Below are 15,399 nucleotides of genomic sequence, written 5' to 3'. Positions count from 1 at the left end.
TTTATAAATATGAGTGCCATTTAACCACTATGTTATAAAGAAGATTTGTGTCTGTTGATTTCTTTATTTTCAATAATAAAATCACTGTATACATCAATAAGGGTGTAGTATTAAAAAAGGTTTATCTTACAGAAAGATTTGATTCTGTTCGCCCTTTATAAAGATTGTGTGCTTTAACTACTCTGGCATAATCTTTGTGTATTATAAACAATCGGCATTCTCATCACATGCGTTTGGGAGGGTTTAGCCTCTTTGGTATTAGGTAGAATTTAATCTGACCAAAATCTTTGGCATTAGGAAGAATTTTGTTCATTTTGTATTCAGGAGATTTGTGCCGATTGACCTCTAAGGCATTAACGGCTGAACTTTAAGGCATTACCGGCTGATTTCTTTTTAACAAGTTTTTAGTCTTATTACATCATTATCAATAAGATATTTAGTTCTTTTCCTTATAAAATGTCTGTGCGCGCTTCACGTTTTATTAACAGTTTAAATTTGCTTATTCCTTTCATTCTGCGTCCTATACGTATGTATGTCTTTCTCCCTACGATTTAAATCCGCCTTAATTTATGAATGCTTATCCTCATCAAGAAGGACAATGTAATCTCACTTCTGTCTTTTTAATAGCAAGTTTTGTGAAAATGTTCTGTAGAAAATGTTATAGAGAGTTGTCTCATTGACACTCAAACCAGATCTTCTTATTCCTATATGTATTATGCATGTTTCTTAAAACAAAATTAAAAATGCTTATTTTCTCTCAAGTAAAGTTTTTAATTTAGTCAAACAGGTTTTCTGAAGTAGAGTTTTGCATTTATGCTAAAAGACTATGCATTCTTAAATATCTTTTCTGAAATCTTAGTTCATGTTTGCTTACCTTGTCGAATAACTCTATCTAGAGACCTTTTAGCCGTTGTACAGTTCCATTTTCTATGTCTAAACTGATACTGGCATTCTGCCAAGGCTATTTTGGCACCGTTAGCTACTTCCTCTACAATTTCTATCTCCTTCCGGCAAATTTCCCGCTGTTTTCCTGCTAATCGTCTGCTCTTTCTACAAATACTGTTGGGATCCATAACTAAAGGACTGCCGACTGCCCTAATAACGTGTTGAAACATGTAATAAAAATGACAGTATATATGAAAAAATTAAATACATATTTTAACTATAACAAATTATGTTTATAAGTTTTCGACTATTCAATTTTTTTTGTAGGGAATGTTTTTTGATTTTGACAAATAATATTTGCCAACTTGAATCATAATGAAACCGTTTTCCCTTTTATATCTTTGATTAATTTTCAATAGTTGTCAAAACTATTTTTTTAAACTTATTTTTTACTTCCGTTCTGATTATTTATATAAAATTTAGAATTAGATAATTTATTTTAAATCAAAACCTATGTTGCCCTCACAAAAATGAAAGGTCGCCGTATAAGCTGCTAAAAACTTTTATATGTTATTAGTAATTGATTATTGCATAAATGTCAGAGATCGTTTTCTGTTTTTTCTTGTTTAAATGTGTAATTGTTTTAATTGTTTTAGTATATATTTGTTATTTCTGCATTGTAACACCAATCGGTTGTTTTTTTAAAGTTCTAAATAAATTATATCGTTTTGTTTTGAACAATGTCAAAGATTTATTAACAAACAATAAAGCATCTATGGTCAATCAATATAACAAATAGCAACTTAAAGTCCAACATAAGTTATTATTATAATGATTGCATAACTATTTAGTATCTACTTAATTCTATTTTTTTTTAAAGAAGTATCACACTTATAGGTTTAATTAATTTGTCACTAAGCACGCATATCTCAAAGTGAACTGGGTAAAACAGTGAAAATTTGGAAAAGTTGTCAATACTCATGTTTTTTATCCTTCCATTTAGTTAACTAATGCGCAAAGCAGTTGCTTCTTGAACGATTTTTTAGATACATGCTGGAATTTATTTAAAATATATAAGTTATATATTTAATCAACAGAAACTTGGAAAACGTTTAAGACCACAACTTCACCTTCAAAGAGAAAATATGTGAAGTATCGACAACTGGGCGGAATAGTTTTCAACAAGTATAATTCAAGAATCGGTCAGATCTAAATGATAGTTTCTATTGACGATTATCATATAATTGGTACTTCGAATGGTATATACATGTATCTAATGACGTTACTTGTACATGTATCATGCTTATGAACGTGTTTTCCTACACATGCATGCACAACGTTAAAAATGAGCATTTCTGTATTATTTTCTAACTTAAATTGCAAGTGAAGATAATTAAAATGGAAACAGCTTTTCTTAAAGAGTGATATTAAAACATGTCAGATTTGACAGCATAATGTATCAACTTCACGGTTTTTAACAATATATCTCTACTCAAAAATAAAAATTATATGCTAAAATGAAATCTCACTGAAATTGATAATAAGTTTATAAAACTTTCGGGAATGTTTCACTCAATAATATCTTTTCATATACCTGGAAAACGTCCTCTCTTCAAACATTTTTAAACAAAGCTGAGATCTTAAAAATAATGTTTTTGGGAAATCAAAATAGTCAAATATTAAAAAGAAGAAATAAAAACGTTTATTAGAATAGTGTACAAATCTACTAAAAATACATGTAAACAAATATCTGCAATTTCCAAAAGTAAAATAGTTTCGCAAAATAGTTAAAATATTGAGTTTGAAATGTATATAACACATTTGATGAAATATTATTCATGTTTCTGACATAAATACTTATTTAAGAATACCTATTTCACACGTTGTTCATTAATATGTCAAACTTAAAATAATAGAATGGGTGTAAAAGGGGTTATTTTCACTGTCATGCTTGGAATTCTTGTTGGAAATATATTTAATTGATAATAGGTATAACAAAACTAGTTGGTCTTTTTATGAAATATTTGCAACTGGACTGTAAACAAATTATTAAGTTCAACCAGGAACATGTTAGGTATACTGTTCCCAGGTTCAACACTAGGGGTTCTACTGCATATGTAATGATCTTTATTTATCCATCAACACATTCATATTGATGTATCAAGTTTTTTTTTTTGTTTGCTTATATAATGATATAATTTTAATAAACATTTATAAATAATGTTAAAACAATCATTTCTAATGCTAGATTTTGACAGTATTTTAAGATAGATCTTTTTTTATTATCAATAAATCGTTTAATATTAATCTGTTTTTGTTTATCTTTACTTAAAAACCACTGTGTCATCGGTCCGTCGACGACACTTTGATTTTAAATACGGCTTTAGAATCGTCTATTTTTATACTTATATTTTCCCGATTTGGCGCGTTATGACCAATATATATTCAGTGGTATATTTTTTTTTCCTACAGTAGGTGCCTTGGAAAATATTTGTAAATGTATATAGCTTGTCAACGAAATCATATTCGGGGTCGCGTGAATTAACGAATATAGTCCCTAGTGAAAACAGTGTATAACTTGCATGTTTTATTTGATACACTTTCCCAATTTATTTCTTAATATTAAATGCATGAATTATTAGGTAGGGGGATTTAATTACATGTTAAAAAAATTGGGTACTGAATCTTTATGTTAAGTAGTGATTTGGCCCAGGTAAAAAAGGTTAAATTTTATCACGTCTGAAGCTGTCAAACTGAATTTTACACCCCCTTAAAACAGAATTGTCAATATTTTGAGTTAGAGCTGGTGGAAGTTTCTATAATTTTGATATTATTTGTCTCACTGGTAGTACACTACACTGTAAAAATCTTTTGAGAAACAGCAGGTGCGATTTTTTTTTTAATTTGAATTCATTGTCTAAAAGAAATGCACTACGAAATAACTGTGTTCTCGGGCCTGACTATATTTGGAATTTGTGGAATCAATTTGATAATTCATGAATCTAAATTCAACCACTGCAAATAACTTAACAAAAGTGACCACTAACAAGCCAGTGTGTGTAAACATTGCATTTAGAGTTCCGAAATGCAACAAATTTCTTTGTTTACAGTTGACGTGTATTTTGCCATTATTCGGTTTGCGGTTACTGCAGGTCTCGGAACACACACATTTATATCAGAACTGTTAATTATCGACAAGCTATCTTGGCTGTGTTCGCAATTTCACAGTTGATAAGGATCAAAATCACTCGTCATATAAACTAATTTACACCAACCTTGGTAAGACATTTAAGAATCGAATTGTAATGAAATCTGTAGTACTCGATATTTATTACACTTATGAGAAAATAATTAAGTTTTAGAGGCATAATTCTCATGAAGTGGAACTGATAAGTTTAGTCTTAAACTTTCTGTACTGTTAAATACTTTTTAAAAAAACCCGCATATTTAGGTGCTCGTTCAATTTATGAGTTCAAACCTTTGTTTTCAATTTTATTACGTCTTAGTTTTATTTAGATATTTCCAAATCTGAAATTGTAAGAACAGTTAAATTAAGTACTGGGAACAACAGACTGATTTGAGGAAAATACGGCGCCAAAAAGCCATCATAAAAATACAGACACAACAAATAATGCAACGCAATGCATTTTGAAAGACAAGCTATGGGCAATTTTACATGTACGAACATATATTAATCAATTGTGTTCTGTTTAACACTTGGCTTCTTCAATATCAGGCGAGTTATTCCTTTTTTGGACTCATTTTGTAGTCTGACTTCTTTAAAAGCAGGATAAAAAAATCCTTCAATTCAATTACAAATCATCTAGATCCTGAGCAATTATTAATAAGAGGTTTACTGATAATACAGTATATAACTGAAGACCGTTGTTGGGTTGTTGTCACATTCAGATGTACCCAAAACTTTCGTTGATTTGTTAACAAATTTTAAAACTTGTAAATAACATAATTTAAACTGATTCCCATGAAAAACTAATTATTCCGAACCGACATTTAAATCTTGAATTTAATTCCCACATAAAAATATTTTGAAAAAGTATAAACGTTTCAAATTCTATCAAAATTGTAAAAATCATTTGAAAATAAAAGTTTTTCGTGCATGCAAAGCAACAAACATCTTAAATATTTAAAAATGTTTCAAGATAATTAAATAGTAAACCAAATAAAGTGACAATATTTAAAATTTTATGCGGTTGAAATCAACTTTAAAAGTTCAATTATCGCGAATTTGAGAACGAAGGAATGTCTCAAAATGTATTTTTTTATACAACCATTTACACGTAAAATGAAGCTAAGATTTGTGTTTAATTACTTGATTAAATGATCATATTATAGTGTTAACGATCCAGTGTGTTATTATACTAAAACAGTGAGAAAAAACATCCAAAGACCACAATAAACCATGTCACACTTTGAAACAGGACCCAAAAACGATATTCAATTAGATAGTATCTTAAATATTTAATACATTGCGGCTTTGTATAATTTTCGAATTTTCCACATCAGACGACCATTTTAAACTCATAAAGTTCGGGAATGACGATGCAGTTAAGAAATGGGCTGATCAAAGTCACATATATGTTTTATAACGCATAACCAGAACTAAGGTAATCTGTTGAAAAGAAAAACCCTGAAAAATCTAGTGATCTTCGGAAAACAATAAGCAGGTACATTCATTTGAAAACAACCGAGACAACACGAAACACTTAAAGTTAAAAAAATAAAACAATATGAAATAAAACTAATAAATACAGAGAACAAAAACACATAAATAAATAAAATCTTAGAAAGTTTATACCAGAAAAATAAGAACAGAACCGAACATAAGTCATCTTCCGTTTGGAAAAAGTCATACTGGAACATGATAATCAGCTAGAATTCCAGCAAAAAGAATTTTAAATAAATAAATAAATTCATGATCTCTGAAAGGAAATCAATATTTCACAGATTTACATTTCTTGTTAACACATTAAAAAAAACCAAACAAATAAACATCAAATATATATCCAACTGACACTGTTTACTGTCTGAAAATCGTTATTAATTTTGACTATTTGATTTACTTAAAATCATAAAAACAGTTTGAAACAGCCGAAATTCCTATTTAAAGTTTTTTTTTTTAATTAAAACAAACCAACTACGAAAGATGTCGTTAGAAAGATAACCATATCAAGGATAATAGTTCTGGTCAATCAGGAATAAGGAGGACAGTATGATTTTTGAAAAAGCTTAACGGCCAGTGGCAAATATATCAACATATTAAGGACAACATTATGTTAAATGGGGCGGATCCAGGATTTTAGTTTAGGGGGGGGAGAGGGGGGGGGGGTGGGGGGGGGGGGGGGCGCAAACTTAAATTTTCGCCGAGCGTAAATAATTCTCTATTAAGCTGAAGACAACCCATGCTTTACTAATTTAAGGGGGGCGCACGCCCGCCACGCCCCCGCCTGAATCCGTCCATGGTTAATAAGATTCGAATATACCGTGATTTAACTGGTTTTGGATTTTCATCATACTGCATGTAGGTTATCCGCAACCACAAGCAGACATACCAATTTTCAGAGCAAAATTTGCTCATACTCCTAAATGTCGTCTGCAACTATCAGTTTCGTATTTGATTACGTCGGAGATTGAACCACGAGACAATGGGTGCGTTTAGAAAAGATGGAGACTTAGTATGCGACTAAATTTCAACACAAGGACAGTTTTTTTTTCTTTTTATCAAATGAAAAGATATATATAATTTAAACGTTTCTATTTATTTATGATTTACATTTTTGAACGGTGCAACCAGTGGTTACGTTTTTTTTTTGTCTCGGAATATCCTCTTGGCAAACAGATAAATATCAAATTATATAAACATTTAAAAGCGTAGGTGGAATTATTTGTTAATACGTGTGATCTTATATTGTTTTCCTTGTGGCATGAAGGATTAAAATATTACATAAACTTTCATAAAAAAAACCAACTTAGTGCAAATTTTTGGTGGAGCCACTGCATAACCGCAGTTTTGGTGTGGAAATTTTCCTTTTTCGATTTGACCACCCACCTATTTCAAAGAATTAATTTTAAACACTACATAATTTGTATTTTTCAAACACATTTTTAAACATGTACATGTTTATGTTAAAGTGAGAGTTTACAAGCACCCACCCACGATTCCGAATAAACTGCAGGTTTATAAACAAACTATAAAATGCGGCTGTTGAAAATGAAGCATGAACGTGAACATCTTGCCTGACGTTTCGGAAATTTCGTTCGTCCGGTTTACCAGTTCATGTCGTTATCGTAATTTTGAATAAAAAGTCTAATGGGACGAACGAAGTTACCGGCTAGCATTTTTAGAACATTTATATACTACTGCTTCGCTTATTTCCTTTCCGTTCGGAAATAAGAGTGATGCGGTTTTGCAGTCATAAAAGTTTTAATGGTACTCAGACTCAGAATTCAACCAATCAAATTAAATGAGTATATCTCTACGAACCGACACAAAGACCATTATTGGCATACCTTTACTCAATTGACCGACTTTTAAAATCATTTCATGATCTATTTTCATCTTAATTATAATGAGGCAAAACCCGAAAATTATAGATAATTAGTTTACATCATAATGCTGCAAACTCTACTATTTCGTTTTGATAGAATTCTTTACTGGTAGGATTTTGGAGGCATCATAAGAAATTTTGAAGTTAATCAAGCAACTGATAGTATTTCCAAAGTGAAGACTACTATCCTCAATCTTTAGTGAAAAGTTGTGTTATTTTATATTTGACCAAGGTGTTATCTTTAAATCATCCATTATTGCATATGGATTGCATTTCTAGGAGATTTATTCCCCTCTCATTTTGAAGCTCTATCTAAAGCGGGGCATTATATAGTAACGGGTGAGTCTGAACGTCAGTCCATCCGTCTATGTGCTCTTTTTTTGTCAAACTTCCGTATTCGCAACTACACCAATACTGCTTCACAAAATTAGGATCCTTTTTAAAACAGTCTATTGAACTGAGGACAGGGGACTCTTGAAATATTTACTTTTATTGTGTATATAAAAAATAACTTGTTGTTATTTTTTTTTTAAATTTTGTTATTTTGTGTCACATACTATAAATATGTAGTTTATGGCAATAAAGATTTGAAATGAATTGAATTGAATTTTAAAGATTTCACAGAATCTTACTCCCTTGATGTTCTTTTGCAAAGCTTAATTAATGTTTTCATCTGAATGAGCTTTGGGGTGACATAGACAATGACTTTATAATATTTTACCCCCTACTTCTCCTTAACACCTTATCATAATTTCTTTGAATCTTTTTCATACAGTACCTTTCATGATTGTGAAATTCCTATTTTTTGGTCGTAATTTTTGTAAAGGCTTTACAAGCAGGATTTATATCTATAACTACTTAACTCGTCTTGAAAATCAATTAATTTGCCACTGGACGTTAAACATCTTGATACATGCTTTAACAGCAAGTATCACTAAACCTACGTTTTTTAAAGTACAGATTGAATTGTTTTATTGTGTTTGTTAATGAATCTTTTGCACATGCTATCAATTCTTTGAATACCAGACAATGTGTATTTTCAATTGTTTACGACCGCCGAAAAATATTGACAGTCTATTATGTATCTTCTAATGTACCTGTTGAGAAATTGCACCTAAATACCTACTTTATAGACAATGAGAATTAACACAATGCTTTGACTTTAAGCGAGGGTCTACTCGATAGGTTGTCCACAAACAAGTATCAAGAAATATTGAAAAAGATTTGACATCAGAATTCGATATACAAAGTTTCTCGTTTTGTTTATATAGATTAGACCGTTGGTTTTCCCGTTTGAATGGTTTTACACTAGTAATTTTGGGGCCCTTTATAGCTTGTTGTTCGGTGTGAGCCAAGGCTCCGTGTTGAAGTCCGTACTTTAACCTATAATGGTTTACTTTTTAAATTGTTATTTGTATGGAGAGTTGTCTCATTGGCACTCACACCACATCTTCCTATATCTATCTACTGACATAGTTTTCATTTTTAAAATTACTAAAACGAGCATTGAAATGTTTGAACTGTATGTAGTAGTTGTTAAAATTCAGCTTTTCATTTTAATGGTGTTTTTAATAACTTTTGTCGTGATGGATACATAAGTTAAACCGTTAGTATGTTTTTTGCAATATGGACTTGTAAAATCATTTCTTACTAATCGTTAGATACAAATATATTTTCACGTGTTAATATCTAAATGTGCGATAAAAGGATGAAAACGTTATAGAGTAATCTGAATCACAAAGACGCATGTTTGATCTACCAACTACCATTGGTAACCCTACATTTGGTGCCGTCTTATTTAATGTTTACCCAACTCGCAACTTTGTATATAACAGATATGGTATGCTTGCCAATGAGACATTTCTATCTACTATCAAGACCAAATGAAAAAAAAATGGGAACAATTTCAGATCATTCTACGGCCTTTTACAAAGAGCAAAAAGCATTAGCAATAGTAAGCTATAAAAGATTCCAATGTTACAAAATGGGAAACAATTCAATGCAGAAAACTAACGGCCTAAGGGATATACCGTAATCGAGCTTGTATAGTTTGTACTGGTACATTGTCGCACCCTCTTTTCGCCACGAAAAGTTAATTTACAAAAAACATTTTGTAACTCTTACAAAATTTCTAATGAAACTGCTACTCCTACATGTACTTCACGTGATTTGATAGAGTAAACCACCATTTGTGCGTTTCTAATATATGAGGGGCCTGATGGGTTATACTCGTTATCGAGGATTGGCGCATTTTCGCTATCCTGATCCGTTTTTCTACAGATTTTTATTTTTATATTTTTGTGATCCGTGATCATGGAAATGTATTTTCTTTGAACCGTGATTGACAAAAAAAATCAATTCCTGAATCGTGACGAGACCCCCCTACCCCACCCCAACCCCAAATCAGGTCCTTCATATAAAATACAAACACTGAATGATTGTCCTTCAATGTGTGATTGAACTTGTTTGACAATGAAAATGAACTTCGAATTACCCACTTGTTTAAATTACAAGTAATTTTCAATAAATTTAGACACAAAAATTTAGATTGGTATGCCTTTTGTGATGAATATTTTTATCAGTTCGATACTAGGTGCGGTTATAATAAAAGACTTTATTGAATTCTGTCTCACAAATGATATATATAGTACTATGCATAATTTAGTCTAATGTTAAAATTGCATTTTATATTAAATTTTCATATTAAAGCCACAATTGAATTAAAAAGGGTGTATTATTAAAGGATGTTTCTTTTAATATTTTATTAAATTAAAATTAAGTAAATAATATATAGTTGTTTCACATTTAATTTTCCCTCTTACTGCAAACAAATTTATATCAATTTAACTGTCCTTCAATCATTAATTGTCAAATCATTAGAACATATATTCAAGAAGATTGGAAACCTAATACATATTTAAGGGTCCATTTTTGATAGGTTAACATATATTTTGAATGAACCGTTTTGTACTGAATGACAGTTTATTGAAGATATCTAATTGAAGAATCTTGTGAATTTTCAATTCATAAAACAGTCATAGGACTTCTATTTTAATTTGAAATAGATTTAGGGACAGGCACAGTGCACCGACGCATAATGTAATAAAACTGAGGTCATACCATCTCTTTACAACTTCAAAGGGGCAGGGCTATTGCCACGTTGAGCCGTTTAATTATCAGTGATCTAATCGCGTGAGATCTCGTGAGAATGTTTACAAATACTACTGTTACAGTTTTAAATGGGTATCAATTAGGTTGATCTATTGTTCAAACAAATTTCTTAACTTTCAAAGTTTGTAATCGAATACACCTTTTGTCAAACGAAGTGTTAACATATAAAAAGATTAAAAGACGTTTCTTTTCTTCTTAAACAAGTGGTACCAAGTAAATCTAAGCGAAACTGTCAAATAAGAGAACTTTTTTTGTTTCAATGGTTATGATTTCTTAATAGATTTAGACATATCTGCAGTTATCAAAGGGGGCTGTACATTTTTACCATTTTTTGAACAAGCGTATTAACGCAAAATTTCAAGGTGCATGAACTAAGTAAACTAAAAAAAATCTTGAAGGCTTCTTTCAATATTCGATATTTTAAAGCAGGTATTTACAAAGGGTAATAAGTAGAAATGCTGTCTGCAAATTATGTTTCAGACATATTTAATGGACAACTTTTGGCTATGTTTGTCTTGTAGGACAATGTTTTGGTTGCGCGCGCCGTCATGACGTCATAGTCTAGTCATTTCAGATGAGTATTATTGTTTTACAGAAAAGGCCCATATAACAACGAAATTTTCCGCTCACATTCTCAACGGTTTTTGCTATTTAGAAATGGATTATAAATTTATAAAGATTGACAAAATGTGCACCACTTATTAATTTTGACAGAAAATGAGAATTGATATACTTTAGAATTCTCTGTCAGACCAAAAATTTTCAAAGGCCAAAAGTGGATTATCCGTCAGAAGCATAATTCATTTTTTTTTATAGAAATAAAACTATATTCACTTATAATATAATGATTAGTGAATATTTCTTAGATTTGTTTCCATTAAAGTTTTTCAATTGCCACGGAAATGACCCCTTTTAATTACAAACCTGCCATTTTGAATCTAAAGATTTAATATTTCTGGCTCTTCATTGTGATAATATGGATAAATAGATATGAATAGGAAAGGGTATTGTAAAATTACGAATGGGGAATGTGTACAAGAGACAACAAACTGACTAAGGGGCAGAAAAAACCTCAGCTGAGACTAAAATAAAAAAAAATAAAAAAAAATAAAGAGAATAATGACGTGCTAAAGTAAAAAGAATAGTGAAAAATAGAAAAAAATATGAAGAATAGAAAATAATAGACAAAAAGTATGAATAAACTCATCATAGATACCAGGGCTAAGTTTTGCATATACGCCAGACGCGCGTTTCGTAAAAAAAAGACTCATCAGTGACGCTCGAATCCAAAAAAGTTAAAAAGGCCAAGTACGCAGTTGAAGAGCATAGAGGACAAAAATTGCTAAAAGTTTTGCCAAATCCAGCTAAGGTATTTTATGCCTGAGGTAGAGCTAAGAAAAATGGCACAACAAATTAAAGAAATGAAGGACCTTTATCCTGACTCTCATTTACATTTCAAAAGAAATCACTTAAAGTTATAAATTACGGTATGAAATATATTTATCATTTATATCTACAAAAGTATACCAAAATTTTTTTGGGGTAATGAAAAAAAACAAAAAACAACTTGCTTGGTCACCTTGGGCATACATTATTTTGCTTTTCACATTTACTTTAAGGAAAGAGTTTTGTTAGAGTTGGAAAAGTATAAAGACTATACGAGATTATTTTAAAACTAAAATTTGTATTTTCGATATTAAAAGTGGGTAGACCATAAGCCGAAAACTGTGCAATAATGCCACTGAAAAAGCCGTAGTTTTTTTAGGACTACGTATACTCTAGGTTAAAATATCATATTATGGGATACATTTGTTTGATTGAAACAAAATGTCAATTGAAAAAAAAGAAAAAAACAAGAGGCAAGAAGAAAACCAAGTAATGAAAAGTATTGTTACTCGCGCAGTTGACTCAAATCAGCGACTCACACATTGTTGTCAATATAATGGAATTTTATGCGACTATCAATAAGTGAGAGATTAAGCTAGCTATAACACGACGTTTAATCCAACACGTTCTACTTATGGAAATGCCTGTACCATTACTAAGCCAGGAATATGACAGTTGTTTTCTATTTGGTTGATGTATTAGAGCTTTTGATTTGTCATTTGATAAGGGACTTTTCGTTTTAAATTTTCGGTATTCTTTGTTATTTTACATTTCATTTCTCATCTTTGTACATGAAATTCCATTACCGCGAATAGGCATGCTTTAGTTCACTAGCTCAATAATGCTGCTTATGGAAATGTAAAGTGCCCGGATGTTTGGATGAAGACTAAGTGTTCGAATAGTAGTCATAGTTTAGGTCTTGACCATGGTTTTGTTTATATTTTATATTTTGAATTTTTAGCTGAAATAAATTGTAACCTTTATAAAGTACAAATAATTAAACGAATTGTTTGTCAATCTGGATATAAAATTGACCTTTGATAATTTGATTTCAATTCACGGTTGTGCAAATAAATCATTAAATGAAATTGTTTGTGATGTACCAACGGTTGAAAAGAACCTTCGAAATCATATGAATTGATTCTGACAGTTTTCTTGATGTCCAATGTCAATTTTTCATGCAAACATGTGCATCGAAACCATAAAAACCTGCAATATCTACTTCAATTAAGAAACGTAAAGTTCTAAAGAAATCTTTGGATAGAACTTGATAAAATGTACATACCATTTCATAAATATAAAAGAGTTCAAATTATGGGAAAATATGTTTCAAAACTTTAGTTTTCATCAAATATATTGTGAGGACTATAATACTTGATGCAGTTATTTTGCATAAATTTCTTTCTCAATATTTAACTTTTAAAGGTAAATTCAATTAACATATATAATTCCAGATAAAACTAATAGAAAATATTATTTTGAAATTATATAAATTTCAATCAGAAAAAAGGAAATAGGTGAATTTGTAGCAATACATGTTTGTTCAGCAAGTGTAACGGCCCTTTTTCATGCATATTAAAAGTATGACAATTTACGATTTAAATGTCTAACTTTATCTGATTTAAACGATCTCTCAAAAACACTTTTAATAAATTTCTGATTGATGTTTAACCATTTTGTAATATTTCTACTTAAGGATAAATTTTTGCATAATTTTTACTTTTTTTGAAGAATTTTATAATTTATATAGTACTTCGAAAAATAACCCCAGTCACCTTTTTAATGAAATATACATTTGACATAACGTTTGAAGATTTCATAATCGCGGGTTTTAATGATGTAAAGATGAGCGCAATTGTTTTAAGATGAAAAATAATTAATAGAGAATTACTACACTATACATTTCGTCTGCGGTTGATATTTATACTTTGTAATTAGTCTAGTTTATCATATATTTCTAACGAGGTTCATAAATAAATTCAATTGTTTATTTTAGTTAAGTAATACAAACTTAAACAAAAACACATTTTTTCAAAGTCTGAAAAATAAGTATCCATAAAATGTCTCAGTGGCTAATACATAGTTGTTCTTTTTTCATGTATTTAGAATTCAAGCGAATTTAAAAAAAATAAAAATCGCCAAATAATGCTTATGTAAACTATCTGATGCATGCAAATCCTTTTTTTTTCACTGTCATGCCAAATAATTGGTGCGTCCTTTTCATTAAGCGTGTGTCAACTCAAAGGCAATTGGTGCGTTTTTTCATTAACATTATGAATATATAGTCCAGTCTGTTATCAGTTTGTAAGTGCTCAATGGACGGAGGCAAAATTTTATTTCTACCATTAATGATATGCAAATTAGTAATGAATATTCAAATTAGCTGTACTTACCACCACAAACCAATTATATTCGCTGGAAACAGTAGGAAAAAATATAACAGTACCAATATTCGTTGTACTTGCATGTTAAGGTCAAAAATCCCGTTTGAAAATTTTTGCACTAGTTTTTTAAATAACGTTATCAAACGTACATTGAAATTGATTTCAGTTGTAAAATAGACGCATTTCCGGAAAGATTCCGCCCTCTTAATGAGTGTTCTTCTAGGATGACTTAGTACTTTCCAATAATAACTGATTTGCATAGAGAAGTTGTACATGAATGTTACGAAATACAAACAAAAAACTTAATAACACTGTCTGACTATTTTGAATCCAATTATGTTAGTCAAAACACATCAACTGTATGCCAAATTTATCTGGAAATACCAAATTCACATATTTTCGAATGTCTGTTCCACTTGTTTTATCTCCTTAATTTACCACTTTTTTATTTATCATTACCAAAAACCATAATAACTGTGCAGTTCATTTCCGTCGATGACATACGGGTACTTTCTCATTGTAATCCTGTGCACTGTAATTACATTGTACAATATTAATACCCATCATTTCTCCTTGACCGCATCATAACGTGTCCTTCCGAGGAACAAATCCACAAATTCATCCCTTTCACCGCACGGATCACTCAGCCTGAAAGATTACAGGTAAGAGTACAAATACAGAATTTAATGGTAGATCGGTAAGATTAGTTTCACATTCGAATAAAATATGTAAATAATTTAATAAGGAGAGTGCATTCTTAAAATACAACAATAATGTATTGTCAAGTCATAGAAAGTGGAGGCTGACACTATATACTGTCCATTTACTAGTATATGATATTTTACAATACAGCAACAAGGTATTGTCAAGTCATAGAAAAGTGAGACTAACAATTTATACTGAAAAGTTAACCTTACAATTCATACTGTCCAGTTTTGTTATTTTGTATGATACAGTAGAAAGTTATTGTCAAGTCATAGAAAAAATAAAAGTTGAGAATCCATACT

The 15,399-nt window shown here is 30.3% G+C and overlaps 1 protein-coding gene across 1 annotated transcript; it reads right to left on the bottom strand.

Moving 5' to 3' along the window:
• Positions 1 to 874: 874 nt before the first annotated feature.
• Positions 875 to 15,040, bottom strand: LOC139507017 (protein Wnt-6-like; the record flags this gene model as incomplete). Its single annotated transcript, XM_071295606.1, is given in 2 exon segments — positions 875 to 1,095; positions 14,402 to 15,040. Coding segments are annotated over 2 exon segments (487 nt in total), but the record flags the coding sequence as incomplete, so codon positions are not given.
• Positions 15,041 to 15,399: the final 359 nt, after the last annotated feature.

Source organism: Mytilus edulis, unplaced genomic scaffold (genome assembly GCF_963676685.1).
Source record: "Mytilus edulis unplaced genomic scaffold, xbMytEdul2.2 SCAFFOLD_1323, whole genome shotgun sequence".
NCBI lineage: Eukaryota > Metazoa > Mollusca > Bivalvia > Mytilida > Mytilidae > Mytilus > Mytilus edulis.
The sequence above is the reverse complement of the archived record's forward strand: the minus strand, read 5'-3'. Positions and strand labels throughout refer to the sequence as shown.